General features: G+C 42.2%; 2 protein-coding genes across 3 annotated transcripts in view; one reads left to right on the top strand and one right to left on the bottom strand.

Moving 5' to 3' along the window:
- NMNAT2 (nicotinamide nucleotide adenylyltransferase 2) overlaps positions 1-10,747 on the top strand; it is a 176,599-nt gene extending 165,852 nt beyond the window's left edge. For both annotated transcript variants that reach the window (XM_003893415.4, XM_003893416.5), the window contains exon 11: positions 5,912-10,747. In XM_003893415.4, coding sequence (XP_003893464.1) covers positions 5,912-6,014 — 103 coding nt within the window. In that variant the 3' untranslated portion in view covers positions 6,015-10,747. The remainder of the gene's footprint in view (positions 1-5,911) is intronic.
- Positions 10,748-13,699: 2,952 nt separating this feature from the next.
- LAMC2 (laminin subunit gamma 2) overlaps positions 13,700-19,853 on the bottom strand; it is a 67,647-nt gene continuing 61,493 nt past the window's right edge. Inside the window, exons 22-25 of the mRNA XM_009191943.4 lie at positions 19,010-19,209; positions 18,367-18,525; positions 18,174-18,273; positions 13,700-15,442 (exon numbers count right to left, since the gene is read on the bottom strand). Coding sequence (XP_009190207.2) covers positions 15,189-15,442; positions 18,174-18,273; positions 18,367-18,525; positions 19,010-19,209 — 713 coding nt within the window. The 3' untranslated portion in view covers positions 13,700-15,188. The remainder of the gene's footprint in view (positions 15,443-18,173; positions 18,274-18,366; positions 18,526-19,009; positions 19,210-19,853) is intronic.

Consider the following 19,853-nt stretch of genomic DNA (forward strand, 5'->3'; position numbering starts at 1 on the left):
TTGTAGCCTTCAGCTGCATGACTCCTAAACCATAATTTCTAATCTTGTGGCTAATGTTAGTCCTACAAAGGCAATGTAGTCCCCAGGCAAGAAGGAGGTCTGTTTTGGGAAAGGGCTGTTATCATCTTTTTTTAAACTATAAACTAAGTTTCTCCCAAACTATAAACTATGAACTAAGTTTCTCCCGAAGTTAGTTCAGCCTACACCGGGAACAAGGACAACTTGGAGGTTAGAAGCAAGATAGAGTCAGTTAAGTTAGATCTCTTTCACTGTCTCAGTCATAAGTTTGCAAGGTGGTTTCAAGGGCTGTGCATGCATTGAAAGGCAGTGAGCTGGTCTCCAGTGAGATCTCACAGGCAGGACTCAGACGCCTTTTAGAATCTAGGTATGTGGAGGAATATTTGAATTTTTAAAAATAATTCATTTGGGTCTGACACCTAGACTACTGTGTTAGGAGAGAACAGGAAGCAGCCAGACCAAGGCTGGAAAAAAACTGTGCAGAAGCCAAAATGTGTCACTGGGGTCCTTTATACCTGTTGGTGCCTCTCCTCCATGGGCTCCTGTAGGAAAGAAAAGATGTAGTGAATCCCAAGAATCCCTGGAAGAGGATTCATACTCTTGAGGCCAGCATGCAGAGGAACCCAAAAGGATAAAATAAGGATAGTTCTAAGAGGAAAGCTTCTAACAATAAATGCTCACATTAAAACAGAAGAAAACCCCCAAATAAATTGCCTAGCATTATGCCTCAAGGAACTAGAAAAAGAAAAACAAACTAAAGCCAAAGGAAGGAAGTAATAAAGATTAGAGCAAAACTAAATAGAGAATAGAAAAACCATAGAAAAAATTAATAAAATGAAGAGTTGGTTTTTTGAAAAAAATAAACAAAATTGACAAACCTTTATCTAGACTGAAAAAGACTCAAATGTATAAAACCAGAAATGAAGGTGTAGACATTATAACAAATGTTTCAGAAATAAGATGGATCATAAAGAATTATTATGAACAATTATATGCAAACAAATTTGGTAACCTAGAGGACGTGGATAAATTCCTTTAAAAAGATAATCTGGCAAGATTGAATCAGGAATAGCCTGAACAAACCAATAACAAATAGATTGAAGTAGCAATTAAAAACCTCCCAGCAAAGAAAAGCCAGGACCAGATGACTTCAGAGCTGAATTCTACCAAATTTTCAAAGAATAATTAATACCAATACTTCTGGGTTTTTTTTTTTTCTTTTCTTTTCTTTTTGAGACAGAGTCTTACTCTGTCACCCAGGTTGGAGTGCAGTAGTGTGATCTTGGCTCACTGCAACTTCTGCATACCGGGTTCAAGTGATTCTCCTGCCTCAGCTTCCCAAGTAGCTGGGACTACAGGTGCCTGCCACCATGCCCAGCTAATTTTTGTATTTTTGGTAGAGATAGGGTTTCACTATGTTGGCCAGGCTGGTCTTGAACTCTTGACCTTGTGATCCACCCGCCTCGGCCTCCCAAAGTACTGGGATTACAGGCATGAACCACTGCACCCGGCCTATACATTTTAAACTCTTCAAAGAAATACAGCTGGAAGGAATACCTCCTAGCACATTCTATGAGGCCAGCATCGCCTTGATACCTACGCCAGATGAAGATACCACAAGAGGCCAGGCACAGTGGCTCACACCTGTAATCCTAGCACTTTGGGAGGCCAAGGCTGGTGGATCACTTGAGGTCAGGAGTTCAAGACGAGCCTGGCCAATATGGTGAAACCCTATCTCTACTAAAAACACAAAAAATTATCCAGGCATGTGACTGTAATCCCAGCTACTTGGGAGGCTGAGGCAGTAGAATTGCTTGAACCCAGAAGGCGGAGGTTGCAGTGATCTGAGATCACGTGCCACTGCACTCCAGCCTGGGCAACAGAGCGAGACTCTGTATAAAAAAAAAAAAAAGACACCGCAAGAAAAGAAAACTGTAGGCCAATATTTCTGATGAACATTGATGCAAAAGTCCTCAATAAAATATTAGCAAATTGAATTCAACAACACAACGTGAAGTTTATACATGATGATCAAGTAGGATTTATCCCTGGCACACAAGGCTGGTTTAACATATGCAAATCAGTCAATGTGATACATCACATAAATAGACTGAAAGATAAAAACCACATGACCATAGCAGTTGATGCAGATGAAGCACTGGACAAAGTTCAACATCCTTTCTTGACAGTTTAAATATAGAAGGAAAGTTCTTCAACATAATAAAGGCCATTTTTATTTATTTATTTATTTTTATTTTTATTTTTTGAGATGGAGTCTCCTTCTTTCACCCAGGCTGGAGTGTAGTGGCACGGTCTCAGATCACTGCAACCTCCGCCTCCCAGGTTCACACGATTCTCCTGCCTCAGCCTCCTGAATAGCTGGAATTACAGGCGCATACCACCACGCCCGGCTAATTTTTTGTGTATTTTTAGTAGAGACAGGATTTCACTATGTTGGCCACATGGTCTCGATCTCCTCACCTTGTGATCTGCCTGCCTCAGCCTCCCAAAGTGCTGGGATTACAGGCATGAGCCACCGCACCCAGCAAGGCCATTTATTTATTTATTTTTAAACCCACAGCTAGCATTATAATCAATGGGGAGAAAATGAAAGCTTTTCCTCTAAGACCTGGTATAAAGCAAGAATGCCCACTATCCCCAGTTCCATTCAGCATAGTACTGAAAGTACTGTCAAGAGCAGTTAGACAACCAGGTGCGGTGGCTCACACCTGTAATCCCAGCAGTTTGGGTGGCCGAGGCATGTGGATCACTTGAGGTCAGGAGTTAGAGACCAGCCTGGCCAACATGGTGAAATCCCGACTCTAATAAAAATACAAAAATTAGCTGGGCATGGTGGCGTGTGCCTGTAATCTCAGCTACTCAGGAGGCTGAGGCAGGAGAATCACCTGAACCCAGGAGGCTGAGGTTGCAGTGAACCAAGATCACACCATTGCACTCCAGGCTGGGTGACAGAGTGAGACTCTGTCTGGAAAAAAAAAAAAGAAAGAAAGAAAGAAACAGAAACCCTTAGGAATAAATTTAACCAAGGAAGTGAAAAATCTGTACATAGAGGAGTATAAAACATGGGCAAAAGAAATTGAAGATGACACAAATAAATGAAATAAATGAAAAGCATTTCATGCTCATGGATCAGAAAAGTTAATATTGTTAAAATGTCCATGCTACCTAAAGCAATATAAAGATTTAATGAAATCCCTATCAAAATCCCAATAGGGGCATTCATACTTCACAGAAATAGAAAAATCAACCCTAAAATTTGCTCAGAACTGCAAAAGACCCTGAATAACCAAAGCAATTATGAGAACAAAAAAAGTTGGAGGTATCACACTTCTTCATTTAAAATGATATTACAAAGTTATAGTAATCAAAATAGTATGGTACTGGCATAAAAGCAGACACATAGAACAGTGGAACAGAATAGTGAGCCCAGAAATAAATGCAAACATACATGGTCAACTGATTTTTGACAAAGGTACCAAAAAGGCACAATAAAGAGAGGATAGTCTCTTCAATAGATGGTGCCAAGAAAACTGGATTTCTATATGCAGAATAATGAAATTGGACCTTATCTTACACCAGCCACAAAAATCAGCTCAAAATGGATAAAGGAAGACCTGAGGGGAAAAAAACAAAACAAAACAAAAAAAACAGAAGAAAACATAGGGGAAAATCTCCTTGACATTGGTCTTGGCAATTATGTCTTGGATACCACACCGAAAACACAGGCTACAAAAGCAAGTAAATAAATAAATAAGACTTCAAACTAAAAAGCTTCTGTACAGCAAGGAAACAATCAAATATTTTCAAATCATATATCAGATAGGGATTAATATCCAAGATTTATAAAGAACTTACACAACTCAAAATAGCAAGAAAACATATTACTCAACTAAAAACTGGGCAAAGGGGCAGGGTGTGATGGCTCATACCTATAATCCCAGCATACTAGGTGGCTGAGGTAGAAAGATTGCTTGAGGCCAGGAGTTCCAGACATAGTGAGACCCTGTCTCTATCCTTACCCGTTCCCCCCACCCAAAAAAAAAAAAAATTAGCCAGGCATGGTAGCATGTGCCTGAAGTCCTAGCTGCTTGAGAGGCTGAGGCAGGAGAATTGCTTGAGCCCAGGAGTTTGAGGCTCCAGTGAGACATAACTGCACTACTGCACTCCAGCCTGGGCAACAGAGTAAGACCCTGTCTCTCTCAAAACAAACAAACAAACAAACAAACAAACAAACAAAAAACCACCAGAGGATTTGAGTAGAAATCTCTCCAGAGATGACATAAAAATTGCTAACAGGTGCATAAAAAGATGCTCAACATCACGAATCACCAGGGAAATACAAATTAAAGGCACTATGAGATTCTACATCACACCTATTAGAATAGCTATTATCAAAAAGACAAGAGATAACAAATGTTGATGAGGGTGTGGAGAAAGGGAATCCTTGTAAACTGTTGGTGGGAATGTAGATTGGTACAACTGTTATAGAAAACAGTATAGAGGTTCCTAAAGAGATTAAAAATGGAACTGCCATATGACCCAGCAATCCTTCTTCTGGGTATACACCCAAAGGAAATGAAATCACCACCTTGTAAAGATACCTGCATTTCCAAGTTTATTGTGGCATTATTCACAGTAGCCAAGATATGGAAACAACCTAGATGTCCATCAATGGATGAATAGATAAAGAAAATGTGTTCACACACACACACACACACACACACACACACACACACGGAAGTGGAATATTATTCGACTTAAAAAAGGAGATCCTACCACTTGCCACAACTTGGCTAGACCTGGAAGACATTCTGCCAAGTGATATCAGCCAGACACAGAAAGAAAAATATTGCATGATTTCACTTATATGTGGAATCTTAAATATAGAGGTAGAGAATAAAACAATGATTACCAAGGTCAAGTGTGGAGGGCAGAAAGTGGAGAGATATAGGTCAAAGGATACAAAGTAGCAAATATGTAGGAATATATGTGGAATCTTAAACATACAGATAGAGAATAAAACATGATTATCAGGGTCAAGTGTGGAGGGCAGAAAGTGGGGAGATATTGATCAAAGGATACAAGGTAGCAAATATGTAAGACAAACAAGTTGAAAGATCTAATGTGTGACATGAGGATGACAGCGAATAATAGTGTATTATATTTAGGATTTTTGCTAAATTAGTAGATTATAGCTATTCTCGCCACAAGAACAAATATGTATCTGAGTGAGATGATGGATATATTAATATTGTTCCACTACAGTAACCATTAAACTATATTATATAAATAATATAATATTAACACTGTTATGTAAATAATATAATATAATATTAACACTATTATATAAATAATATAGTATAATATAAAAATTATAAAATATATATAATAAATATGTAATATAACATAGATAGTATATACTATATTATATGATGATAATACATGTGTATCTTACAACATCAGATTGTATGACTTAAATATACACAATACAATTTATTTGAGAAAAAAGAATAGTGAATACATTAGATGCCCGCTGTGTGTCTGGTGCTCTTCTAAGTGCTTTGCATAATGACTCATTTAATCCTTTGAATAACTAAATGAGAGGGGCCCAGATATTACCCTCATTTTAGAGGAAAAAAGCTGAAGAACACAAGGGCTTAAATAACTTTCCCAAGGCCTCTCGCCTAGGAAGTGGCAGAACCACAATGAATGATGTCACCAAGGTAGGGAAGGAGTTGTGGAGGCAAGAGGGCTTTTCCTAATACAGAACCATTTACTCAACCTGAGAAAAGGCTAGAAATGGGGTGTTGGGGAGACATGGGGCTTGCTTTGGGTGTGGACGTCCATCTGATTGTCATCTTTTCTTGTGCAGGCTGGCCCTGCAGCATGGGGACGGCCATGTTGTGGATTACCTGTCCCAGCCGGTCATCGACTACATCCTTAAAAGCCAGCTGTACATCAATGCCTCCGGCTAGCAGCTACACAGTGCTCAGCTCCACTCTCCCCTCGTCCTCCAGCAACACAATGGCCCCTCCATCTTTGTCAGCCCCCCGTTTCTCTCCTGCCTCTCTGTTTTTCAATCTCCTCGTCTTGACTGTTTTCCCTATTTGCTGACTTAACCCCCCATAGTGTGGGGGACCTGCAGAGAACCATGGCATTCCCTATTCCACAGTCATCTTTGGACAGACTTTCCTCTAGTCTCCGGGTTGGGGGTGGGTGAGGGAATGGGGTGGGAGTCGGGGGAAGTGCAGTCCTTGGAGATGTACTGGTGTCCGTCTCCCAGCACGCTCTAGAGAGGCGGCTCTGGTGCCCATCCTCCCAGCATGCTCTGGGGAGGCGGCTCTGGTGCCCCTCCTCCCAGCATGCTCTAGAGAGGTGGCTCTGGTGCCTCTCCTCCCAGCATGTTCTGGGGAGGCAGCTCTGGCTCTCGCCTTCCCAGCATGCCCTTTACTACAAAGGGCTGTTTTTCTTTTCTTTCTTTTGTTTATTTATTTTTCTTTGTTCACTCCCTGTAGAACTTGGATGAAATCAGTGTCCATGGTTCTTTATGTTTGTAGTCTTGATGTGCTCCTGTGGTATTACTTCCCCTCTGATAGGACACTGTAGCCAGCCTCAGCACTCAGTGAGTGCATCAGGGCCACACCCAGTAGAGAAGGCCAAGCAACCTCCACTTCTCCAGCACCACGCACACACACACACACACACACACACGCGTGCGCACTTGCGTATGCACATACACACACACATACAGCAGTAGCAGCAGCAGCAGCAACCTTTGATCAGGAGTGAGATTTTCAGCTTCTGAAACCTGGGATGCAAGTCTGGGGATAGTCAGTTTTCTCAGAATAATTTGAATCTGTTTTCTTAGTTTCAAATGATCATTTCCCTGTTGCTCTGAGCTTATGATCACACAGAGCCAGTCCATCCTCATTTCCTGGTGGCATCTGTTCATTTACTTATGTGGGCTGTAGCTGATGGCACAGTGCAGGTTCCCTACCAGCCAGGGATTTCCAAGGGACCTTTGGAGGCCATGCTTAGACACAGTCCTGCATCTGAGAAGAATCACATAAGCAGGACTAGATCCAGATCAGGCAGTCGTGTCTTTAAAAAAGCAAAACTATACAAAACAACACTAGGAGTCCACTCAGTCCTGGAGGTCTTTGCTAATTGGAATTATGTATTGTCTGTTGGGCCGGGAAATGTCTCTTTCATATTGTAAGTCCAGAATGAACTAGGAGAAAGCAATTTGTTGCCCTGATGATAACTGATTATTTTCACCCTCTGTAGCTGAGGTAACTCAGACAGTGCCTGAGGTCAGTTCCTTCTTGAGAGGCAGTGCCTTGGCCTTGTTTCTGTGGTTGGTTCTAGCCCCTGCAGAGCCCGGAAGCTGCAGGAACTGTCTGAGAAAATCTCCCTAACAGGGGAGGGGGTTCCCAGAAGGGAGATCTGGGAGGGCTCAGGAGCCACTAAGTTGTTTCACTCCTTTTTTCTCTAATTTTCTACTTTCCTCTCTGCTTGTGCAGACAGTTTTGCCAGCTTTCCTTCTGGTTACTAGGGTCTCATGCATGTCCTGCTTGGGCAGCCATAAGGAAACTGCTCTCTTATGCTTTTTGTCTCTCATCCAGTCTCTGGCTCTTGGGATTCTGGTCTTTGAGAAATAGTCTCTGAGTATTAGGATACTTCTATCAAAATCTAGTACCAATTATGGCCAGGAGGGGCCATGTGGGACCTGAAAGCAAAGACAATGTTCTTTACCACACATTTCACATCTGCAACATCCTTCAGTTGTGGGAAAAGGAACAGAAGAACATGGTAGAGCAGCATCCAGAGAGTCTGTTATTCCTCTTGGATTTTTAAAAATAATCTTCAGAGGAAGGAAGGAAAATCCTATTTTTGAGTATCAGTGTTTGACTAGGGATCATGAAGTAATAAACTGAAAAACACTTTAGAGTTCAGTTGATCCAACACTTTCCTTTAAAAGATGAGGGAGCAGAGGCCCATGGGATTAAATGGCTGGTCCAGGTCAGCCAGCAGGTGTAAAGCCTGACAAGAAAACATTGTTTCCCTGATCCCTAGGCCGTCACACCACACCCTCCATTTCCTCATGTTGCTGACCAGGTACCCATGTGATTTCTACACTTCCCAAGCCTTACCCTGGCATATTTCTTTTAAATTATGTCTGTCCCAGGTGCTCCCCACACAGAGGATGGTAACACCAGTCCCAGGGTAGGGTGTGATAGTAAGGAAGGCCACTGTTGGGTTTCCTTTAGAAAGAGATCTCAACAACTTGGAAGAAATCCCAGAAACGGACTCCATGAATCCAAGAAAGAATTGCTTTGGGGAAGGTGAAGGGAGACGCAGAGAGTGCTCAGGATGATGCTACTGCTGGAGAGCGAAATCTGGAACAGCCTTTGTCCAGGCAGGACAGTCATAAGCCAGGAAATGAAACAAAGGAAAACAGGTGCCTGAATTTCCTGGGAAACATGGCTTGTTTAAGGACTTGGAGTTATGGGTAGACTTTATGGGACCCACATGAGCAGACCTGAGGAAGACTCGATTTCTTTTTCTTTGGTCCTCTCTGTTACTCTGCTGTGGTCAAGCCCCATTTGGTCTACAGCCCACGAGAAGGAATGAAGCTGGCTCTGCACTCTCTGCATACAGGCAGAAGGCATGTGGGAGTGGGGAGGGAAAGTGAGATGAATGAAGACAAAGAACAGGTGCCATAGAAGTAGATTTCTAGGAATGAAGTGGGGCAGATCTTATCTTTGTGGATTACAGGTGCTGTACTAAAAACAGGTTTCCTATTTAATATAAAAAGAAAGTGAATCTTCTTTTGGATAGAATCGTCCATTCCCATCACCACCCCGCCCCCCCTCCCCCACACACACACACACACACACACACACACACACACACACACACGCCCCCTTTCATTTGCTAGGGAAAGGTCACAGCACAACTGAATCCAGGACAGGACATTGTGACCGTGACCCAGCCACAGCCAATACCAGAAAGATGATTCAGAATCTGAAGTGGTGCCCCAGGTGCCAACAGGATAACCTCTGGGCCCCGACTTTGCCTCTGGGGTCCTGCTCCTTCCTGCAAGGCCAATCCAAGACTGGCATGGCTCAGAGGTTGTGAGAAAGGCATGGACTGGAACAATCATGTCCAGAGGGGTCTGGAGCTTTGTTTCCTGCCCACCAGCAAAAAAAATATCCCTCCCATTTTTCTGAAAGTGGCTGATGTAAGAACAGGCAGAAGGAATTTTTGTCAATAACTCTGTCCTTAAGGAATGGTCCTCCCAGAGAGCTGTGCTGCTAGTGGGTACCTCAGTCACACATCCCCAACCCCAGGTAGCCTCTAGAGCCTTCTTGCTTTCATTTTCCTTGAATGTACATAGGAACAAGGGGGAAAAGTCTCTTACTGAAGTGCCTGAAACCCAAAGCTAGAGCTTCTAGAGACACCGTTCTTCCTGTCTTAGCTTGGCCAGCCTTTCAACAATGTTCTCTAGTTTCAAGCTCCAGCTTCTCAGAAAGAATTAAAGAACTTGCTGTTCAAATTAAATAGAAAGTGAGACTCAATAATTGAACTACAGCAAAAGGCAGAGAATTACAGGGAGAAACAACTTTTACTTAACAACCCAATTCTACTCTCCCCAAACTGATACACACACACACACACACACACACACACATACACACACACTCTTTTAGAGGACTAAGAGAGAGAAGCATGTTATTACATTTTACTCATCCAAACAGTAATGCAAAAATAAAACGGAAGAATATGAAAAGCTCAGGATCTCTCCCAAGGCTACCTACTGCAGGAGGGCCAACAGGTGAGATGGGAAGAATGGAAACAGGGACCGATTTTGTAGCTCATACAATTAGGACACCTTAGGAATAGCATTGTAGTAATGGCGATGAATATGCTCTGCCAGATTCATCCAGTCTGCACCATCTTATAGCTGCCCAGCACGCTCGACTGTTCATGTGGTCTCTTTGTAGTGTGAGTTTGGAGTGTCCTATTAGCCTGTTCTGGTTAGGAATGAGTAACGGCTCTTTCCCTCGACCTTAGTCTAGTCCCAGGGCTGAGGATTCAGCTGGATCCACATGGTCTTGAGGGTTGGCATGGGGAGGGGGAAGCTTTTTTTGAATCACTTTTTGATCACATAATCTGCCATTTTAAGAGTAAGATTTGCTTTATGGAATCAATTCATTAATAAAAAATGATATTCAAGTTGCAATACCATTTCACAGTGAAATATTTTGAGTACGATTTTGTTGCTAGAATAGTCATGGGCAAGAGTTTTATGCAAAATGTTTCAATTATGTTAATAAATAAGACAATGCTACAAGAGTCTTGTGTCTTGCTCAAGAACCTTCTCTGTGAGTTGCAGCATTAATCACTTTTTCTTCATAATCTTACTTGACAGGAGACAACAGTTGTAAAAATGTACGTAGAACGAGCAGTTTCCTGCCTGGTTCAGCTGATGCCACATGTGTAATATAAAAGTATGTACAGCCACATCCAAGGATGATAAAGGGAAGAATAATTAGCAAATTTGTAAATTGTGTCTCCATTTTCTTAGTTTTAAAACATTAAATCTTAGATCTTGATAATCTGCATAGTCCAGTGTTGGTTAACTTTGGCTCCTCAATGAAATTAGTACTTTATGAAATAAAATTATATTTGTGAAAACGAAAAATTTGAACAACTTTTTAGCCTGAAAGATCTTAACTAAAACAGAACTTGTTAAACTCGTTATTTGCTTTGGCAATGTAAACAAGCAAAAATGAATAATTTGTTAACTGTTCAATCCTGCTGTGATTTTCAGTTCTTATTTCACCTTCAGTCCTGCATTGGGTTAGGTGTGAATGGTGATTGCCATTAGCTAATTATCAGATATGATTCAGAAGGTAAAACAGTAATTCCCTGTTAGGCTAGTTCATTGAAGGGTTAGCCATTTGTTTATCAGATTAATTTTTTAAACGAATCATTTGGTTTTTGGGGTTCTTAGTATTTTTTTCTTTTATCTTTTATTTTTGGCTTAAAATTGAGATGTGGCAGCTTTGTATGCATCTGTGTGGGTTTCGTGGCACATCGTAATGATGCTTGATATGTTTGTAAATTGATCACTTGTGTTTACATTTGCTATTTTGTTCACAAAGCTAAACACTGCCTTTTTTTTCCTTGTCCTGAGAGTACATAATGATGAAAGCTCATTTATTTGCTTTGGGTTTTGTTTTTGTTTTGTTTTGTTTTGTTTTGAAACACAGTTTCGCTTTTGTCGCCCATGCTGGAGTGCAATGGCGCAATCTCAGTTCACTGCAACATCAGCCTCCTGGGTTCAAGTGAGTCTCCTGCCTCAGTCTCTAGAGTGACTGGGATTACAGGTGCCTGCCACCACACCAAGCTAATTTTTGTATTTTTAGTGGAGACAGAATTTTGCCGTGTTGGCCAGGCTGGTCTCAAACTCCTGACCTCAGGTGATCCACCTGCCTCGGTCTCCCAAAGTGCTGGGATTACGGGCGTGAGCCACCGCGTTCAGCCAAGAGCTCATTTAAAGTGAAATATAAACACTGGTTTAATTTGCTAACTTATAAAATATATATACTAAATATGAATTAACATATGTGCACATACACATTTCTTCCCTTATGACCTATATGTAAGCTTTAGATCTTCAGATTTCCTAGAAAGTTCCATGTAGCCAATAGTATAAAGAAAGGAGAGAAAAATTCTAACCTATGTTCTCCAGGTGGAAAATTGAACCACAGCAAGAATCCATAACCTTCCCATTGCCATGCAAAACATTAAAAGAAGACACAATAAACATATTCCTGGTCCTTGAGACTTGTTCAAAACACTGAATATTACTAAGCATTTTCTTGTCCTTTTCTCCAGCTTCCCAAGAGGCTGAGAGAAGTACTGGAGAGTACTGAAAAGAAACCACATCCTCGGAGAAGACCAGAAATACATCTGCTAAGAAGTTATAGTCTATGGGCAGTTTCACGTCCACCCCTCTCTCCAAAGAGAGGTCCCTAAGAGTTAAAGTAGATGACGTGTGTAATAGCTTACCAACAGCATAATTAACCAGAAACTCTCAGAGGAGAAGTTCAAGAAAGCTTTCACTATGAACTACTAATAATGATGAAAAATCAGAAGGAAAGCTTCCTTATCTTGGCAGGGTCAGGTTAAGGACTGACAACATGAGTCTAGGTGCTGGGGAAGCCACATCCCCTTCTCTCTTCTTACGGATAACTTTTCAGGTCCTTAGAAATGAGAGAATTATTTGTACACCAAGGGAAGTCCCATAAGTCATTTTTCTATTCTCCATCTCTACTCAGGTATCATTTCCCATTTGTCAGGGAAGACAGTCAGACAGCTTTACAAATTTTTTTGAGACAGAGTCTCGCTCTGTCACCCAGGCTTGAGTGCAATGGCACGATCTCGGCTCACTGCAAGCTCTGCCTCCCAGGTTCACGCCATTCTCCTGACTCAGCCTCCCAAGTAGCTGGGACTACAAGGCCTCACCACGTCCTAAGCACTTTGCATTTTTGGTAGAGACGGGATTTCACTGTGTTAGCCAGGATGGTCTCAATCTCTTGATGTCGTGATCTGCCCGCCTCGGCCTCCAAAAGTGCTGGAATTACAGGCGTGAGCCACCGCGCCCAGCCTCTTACGACTTTTAAAACAATCTATTCCATTGAGGAATCCTTATATGATTACACATATCATGGTTATTAACTAATGGGATCCCTCACCAAGTTTCCTACAACACATACTGTCTAATCTTACACTTGGAAGAGACAGCCAATCACCGACAATGCATTTTCTCCTTTCATAATGTAGAATTGTCACTGAGAAGTGGCTTCCAACAAAGGACTACATCTTCCAGACCCCTTTGCAGGGTAGATGTGATTGTTTTCATGGGTTTTGGACCATGGCATGTGAGGCCCTCCTAAGCTTGGCCTTCCTGTGTCTCCTTACTCCATGTTCTTTTCCCTTTCCATCAGCTGGTGACAACCTGCTGGAATGGCCATAACCCTCCATCCCCCAGGCAACCTCAGAAGTCACATGTTGTAAATGGCAGTGCCTCTGAAATGACTGTGGAGTCTGGGCACTGGTTGTTTATTATAGCAAGAGATCTGTAGAATGTGTAATTGGGTATGCCAAGACAGGATTACAAATTCATTTTCACAGAAGGTAAAGCAAAGTGACCAGACCTATCAGAATTTGGGGGTCAATGGACACAAGCAGGATTCTTTCCTCAGTCGCTTATGTAGATGGCCAATTCATGATCTTAATTTAGTACACTTTAACTTCTTAAAAAGCATGACATATGCACCACAACCTGCATTTTATAGCTGATGAAAAAGATAAGAATATTAACTATACCACCCCCCTCCACCCAGCTTGAGTTGTTCTAGAAATAAAGCTTTATGCTTAGGAGACAGCATCAGTTAAACCTCATAAAAATCTCATTGACAGCATCATCAATCCCTTATGGTTGGAAAGAGCAAAGTAAGATGCTCAGAAGTGGGAACTGAAGATGCTAACTCTAGGACCTATTGCCATGTCTGTGGCATTTTCATTTCCATTGCTTTGGTACCGTGATAGGCTTAGAGTTTAGTAAATCAGAAACTGACCCCAGGCATCTAGCAATTGTTCTTTATTGAAAAACACTTTCAGGAAAATCCAAGGAAATACAGAAGCAAGGCAGCACCATAGTCTTCCCAGCCGAGATGGAAGTGCCTCTGGTTTCTCCAGCAATTCCCACTGGAGTTATCATGACTCAAGAGTCTGTTGCAATCAGTTGTAGAAAGGCGCAGAGTGACAGTTGGAATGCAAAGAAATGTGCACAACCCAGAGCTCTCTCAGCTTTGCCAAAACTCAAGTGCCCCCATGGGAGGGTCTTGCAACATATGTTCTGTTGAGCAAAGAGGTTGCAAACCAAGCAGTTATTGCAATAAACACCACTTGTGACAAACAAGGTTTGTAAGTTTCAATTTATTTTTTAAAAATGCTTGTCTTCCTCACTAGACAATCAACTCTATGAGGGCAGAGACTATGTCAACACTGTACCACCAGCCCCTGGCACACAGTAGGTACTCAATAAATATAAGTTGGAAGGATGGATGGAGGTAATGGATGGAAGGATGGATGGAAGGATGAATGGAGGGATGGATGTGACCCAGTCGAAGTGTGATTAGGAACATTCTCTTGTTATGGGTGGAGGAAAGAGAGGGGAGATTGAGAAAATAAGATAAAATACATTGATGCTTATCATTTTTGGTGTTTGAAAAGTAGGATTGAATTATGACTAAGACATGTAGAGAATTTTACCTCTTTCAATGCCCAAGCCACACTTTTCTATCACTCTTAAACTGAAAACATAAATGCCTTTCTAACATTTGCTTTGCTGGTAGGAAACACTTTAATAATCTCTAAGTTGCCATGGCATTATTAAAAGAAAGGATGTCATGCCCGGGTCCAAAACTTAAAGGTGGCAGGCACCAGCAAGCACGATTGCTCCAAATGGGCCTGCCTTACAGGTGCTTACTCCAACACTGCTCACTTCCTCCAGCTTGAAAGTGAAGAACATGTTCACATGCTGGGTGGTAAGTAGGAGGAACTCTGATCAGCAAGAAGCTTGCAGTGGACAATATGAGGCATTAGTATTTTACTGGCCACAGTGTGACTGGGTTGCACTCTGTTCTGACAGTAGGAATAATTTTATGCCTGGGCAAAGTCAAAGTTTTTTCCTTTAGTCACATTACTCAAAGAATAGGTTGACTGTAACCCAACAGCACTTGTCCAAATTCCAGGACTCCATTTATGACTATTCTGAGGCAAACATCTGCCTGTGCAGTTTGTCCTTCCAACCAGTCTATTCTTTGGGGTCCAGATCCTTGGTCAATCTCACACCCAGTGCTATCTGCCTCATTGCCCAGCATCAGGAAGCAAAGAGTATGGTGCAATAAGACAACAACCTGGCCACGGGATCAAGAATGGGGTCAGGTCAGTTGACGAGCATACTCATTAAACATGTTCAAATGTTCCCATCCCACCCACCCACATGACATGGTCCCGAGCCCTGAGATCTGTATCCCAAGAACCTCAGTTGAGAAATCTTTATGGCAGCTTCACTGTTGCTCAAGAACCGGGGTATTGTAGCAGCCTGGGGGCAGGTTGTCCCTAATGTTCTCTAAGTTCTTCACATCAGCCAGAATCCCATCTATGCTTGTCTCCAGCAAATGGAGGTGGCCCCTCTGCCGACGTGCCCTCTCTTCCAGCTCTGACATCATGGGCCGCAGTTGGCTGTTGATCTGGTTCTTGGCTCGGGAAAGCTTCTGCTCCAATAAGATCAGCCCCTCTTCATCTACACTGACAGGCTGGTCTATTTCAAGGAATGAGACATGAGTTAACATAGAAAACCTGTAGTTAGATTTCCTTGAACATGAGTGCCTTTCTATACCCATAACTAATTCCTGTTTCCACTTGCCTATAGCAAATAGTATACCATGAATTTTAAAGCTTATTTTAAATTAGAAATCATCTAGAAAGAGTTCTGAGAAGGCTAGCCTAGCTACTGGACTGTGAACAACCCTATTCGAGACTCTGAGCTATCTAGTTCAGCAACATGATGTCTGGAGCTTTCCTTTCGTGTTAGGGTCAGTAGTTAATGCTCTGAGAAAAAAAAAAAAAGAGGACTGAAGGTCATAGGGGACTGAGCACTATCCAAGCCCTTTGCCTAACATAGGTCACTGCTAGGATTAGAATCAACTCCAAATTATGCTTTCCAAACCACTCTTAAGAAATATCTTGCTGTTTTCTATTAGAAGACCTTTAGAAACTGGCTGAGCTTCAGGGTTAAAGAGGCCAAGGTATGCTTTGCCATTTGGGGAATGGATTCCAGCTGCTAGAAATTGATGTCAGACATCATTCTGGCCTGAAACAGCAGTCATCTGACTAGATGTTATTTTATTTCCAATTTAAAATAAAATCACATTCGTTCAGGTATGTGTTACCCATAGACCATTTAAAACTAACGTCAGTATGAAGGGCACCTGGCCAGACCCATTTAGTTCAAATAGGTTTGAGTGGCCCTTGGTCAATTCGAACTCAAGGTCAAGTTGCCTCACGTATCTGAGCTGAAGTGATAGTATTTGACTGCATGAGTTTATTATACCTAGAACAATTAATCTCTTATTGCTCCAGGACTTAAGAGAGCACACAGAGTAGAAACAACACTGTAACAAAAATGTTGATCCAAATGGATCTTTCACTTGGGGCCAGGGAGAATTTAGGAATTTAGGATTTTCTGACATGCAGAGGAAGTTAAGTAAGCTTGGGAACAAGATAACCTTGTCTATGGGAAGGTGGCACGAGTTACTAGAAAAGAACACAAGCATTGGAGGCAAAAATATCTCAGTTTGGATCCTGCCTCTACAATTTACTATGTGACCTGTGGGGCATTATTAACCTCTAGGCCTCAGTTCAGTCCTTCATGAAATAAAATAATAAAAATGATAAAACCCACCATAGAGGACTTTTACAAGACAAATGATATTACAGCATGAAAACATCTGGCATGGTACCTGACACATAGTAAATGTTTAATAGCTTCCATCTACCCTGCTGTCCCTACTCTCTTGTATTCTCTTTACAGGTCTCATTAGTTTCATTGCCTTTTTTTTTTTAAGAACACTAAACAACCCTGCTAAAGTTTCAATTGGGGAGGTTTTTGGTTTGTTTTTTTTTTTCTTCTCAATCCTTTGAGGGCATTTTACTGTTGTAGGCTCATTGGATCACAAAGCAGACCCAAGACTCTGACAACACAGATGATATTGGTCTCTAAGGGTGATGATGACACCCTACAGAAAAATCTAGTTTTAAACGTGTTCTACTGAACTGGAATAGCAGAGCCAAACCTTTTCCTAAATGTTACTGGAATCTGTGACGAATCCCTAGTTCCACATCTGCTGCAATCCAAGCTTGATAAAACAGTCCAAGTAAGGGTTTGATATCAGCTCTATCTAAATCCAGAAATTTAACCAAAATAAGTTTTCTTCTGGGAGTGATTCTGTAAGGAAATCTGATTTTCTTCCACACCATGCCATCAGATCTTCCTAAAATTATCTCACAGGCCTACTCTCACCACATTTCTTCTGGGTTATTTACCCGAGCAGCTCAAGTTCCTCCCACTGGTTACATCAAGGTATAACTTTGGTTTGGGAAGGAACAAATGTAAAATTGGCAAGTGAGTCTTTTTTTTTTTTTTTTTTTTCCCTTTTTTTTTTTGAGACAGTCTTGCTCTGTCCCCTAGGCTGGAGTGCAGTGGTACAATCTTGGCTCACTGCAACCTCTGCCTCCCGGGTTCAAGTCATTCTCCTGCCTCAGCCTCCCGAGTAGCTGGGATTACAGGCACCCATGACCACATCTGGCTAATTTTTGTACTTTTAGTAGAGACAGGCTTTCACCATGTTGGCCAGGATGGTCTTGAACTCCTCACCTCAGGTGATCCACCCACTTCAGTCTCCCAAAGTGCTAGGATTACAGGTGTGAGCCACCACACCCGGCCGGCAAGTGATTCTTGACTTCACAGACTGGCAGAATCTTCCTTCACATCTTCCCAGCCACCATTCTACTGCCTTAGAGCAGGCTCCTGTCATTTCTCTCCTCAATTATTTCAACAATATCTTAAGTGGTCTCAACCTGCCTTCTCTCTAACCCCCCTTCAAGCTTTTCTCCACTTGGCTGCCCTAGGGATCTTATACAGTGGTGATGTTATTCCTCTGCTTAAAACTGTCCACTGGCTTCTCAGGGTCCAGGCCAGACTCCTAAGCAGGATTCCCAAGCTGTCTCATGTTCTGTGAAGTTGCTTGTATACACCCAGTTCTTTGGCCCACAGACCTTTACCCACAAGTGCAATAGGTGTTCAGTGACCCATCTTAGCAATGGTAAAACAGGGTCCAGTAAATGTAAGGGAACCTGCCCAAAGTATCTGGGCCTGGAAACAAAGCACATTTACTGATATTCTTAAGGAAAGCTGAGATTCCCCTTCACTGGGGCTAGGTATAGTGAGTGTTCTGGAGCAAAGCCCTGGAGAATGTGGGTACTTCACATACCCATCAGATACAGGAGGCCATCCAATGTGTTGAGTGTGTCTTGGATTGCAACCCCAGTGTTCTTGGCTCTGGTGTCAACCCTCTGGGCTTCTGTAATCACCTGCGGACAAATAAGCACAAACCAGCTTTGAAAAGGTATTTTCCATGTTGGCAAGTTGAAAGGGATCTCCTGTTGAAAGCAACAGGAACTCACCATCTGTACTGCATCCATATTCGTGTCAAACTCCAGCTCCTTCCTTTCCAGCTCTCCTTCCACTTCCCTCATCTCGCCCTTAAGAGAGGCCAGTCCCTTTTCCATGGCCAAGGCTCCATCTGCTGTCACATTGGCTTCCAAGTTCAGACTCCCAATCTCCTGGGAGAAGAAAAGGAGCCAGGGACGGAAGGAGAGATAGAGGTGAGGTACAAAAGCATCCCAAAGACAACCGTAGAAAAAAATACAGCTGCAGCCAGGCCCTGATGGAGTAAGTTAGATGAATAATGAGAGAATCAGACTTAGGAACACACCCTTTGCCAAGCTTTGCCTCAAACAAGCTAATTTGGGGGTATGTTTTTAGGGACTAGGAAGGTCAGTGGCAAGACACTGCTTCCCTCTCAACTCAACGCTCACCAAATGTTGAACAGAGTTAGGAACCATTTGGGAAAACCCAGAGGACCAAAAACACATCATTCTCTGTCATGCCTCTTTGCTGTCATAGTCTTTTAATCTGGGGCTGCCATGGACCACAACAGGGCTCTGAGCCTCAGAGGTTAAAATAAGCTCAATGCTCTCTTTCCCTCCACACCACCCTTGTGTTTGGTGCTACTGGTACCAACACACATGTTGATTTCTCTTTTACCTGTTCAATCTCACTGGAGATCTCCAGGGCCTCCCTGGCCCCATTCTTTGCCCTCTGTGCGTCAGCAGCAGCACTCCCCAGGGCTCTTTCTGCTTGCTGGGTCTTGTCACTGGCATCTGAAACCTTCTGGCTGATGTAGGAGAGTCTCTTCATGGCTTCTTCAGCTTCTGCTTTTCTGTTGTCCACCTGCAGGTCAAACTCTGAAATGAAGAAAAGAAAAAACTGCCATGAAGATGAAAGCAAACTTACAAATGAGTGAAAGGGGCTGATGTTGTAAAGAAAAATTCCTGAAAGAGTGTTATTACTGACTGGAGGTGAGGGTGTGGGAAGTTGCAGCTGGAATTAACTTTCTTATCTAAGAGAAAGCATCTTAAAAGATGCATTGGAGGGGTTATAATTATTCTGTTGCTTAGAGAAACCGAAAATCAGCCCAAGTTCCACAGCGCTGCAAGAGTATCGAAACTGCAGAGTGGATCAGAAGCAGGTAGAATCTTCGAAGCCCAAAGCATCAAGCCAGAGCTTTAAGCCCTAAGCTCCAATGATAAGAATTGGGTTTGCGTTTGAATGGATAGAGAAGTACTTTCCATGAAAAAAATTTCAAAATTTTAGGAATGTTTCTCTTTTGTGCTTTACTGAAGAAGCCTGACGTTTTAATGAAATCTGCAAGGCACAAATCCAAATCTCCTGGGATCTAGATGCAGTGACAAAGGTTGCTCTGTTATCACCACAAAGAAACATATCAGTTCTATACTGGAACCAACCAGACTACAGAGGAAAAGGAAAAATGTCTGTACAGTAGTAGTATGTTGCATCTGTGAGGGACTTTAGAGATCACATAGTTTAA

Source organism: Papio anubis, chromosome 1 (genome assembly GCF_008728515.1).
Source record: "Papio anubis isolate 15944 chromosome 1, Panubis1.0, whole genome shotgun sequence".
Classification (NCBI taxonomy): domain Eukaryota; kingdom Metazoa; phylum Chordata; class Mammalia; order Primates; family Cercopithecidae; genus Papio; species Papio anubis.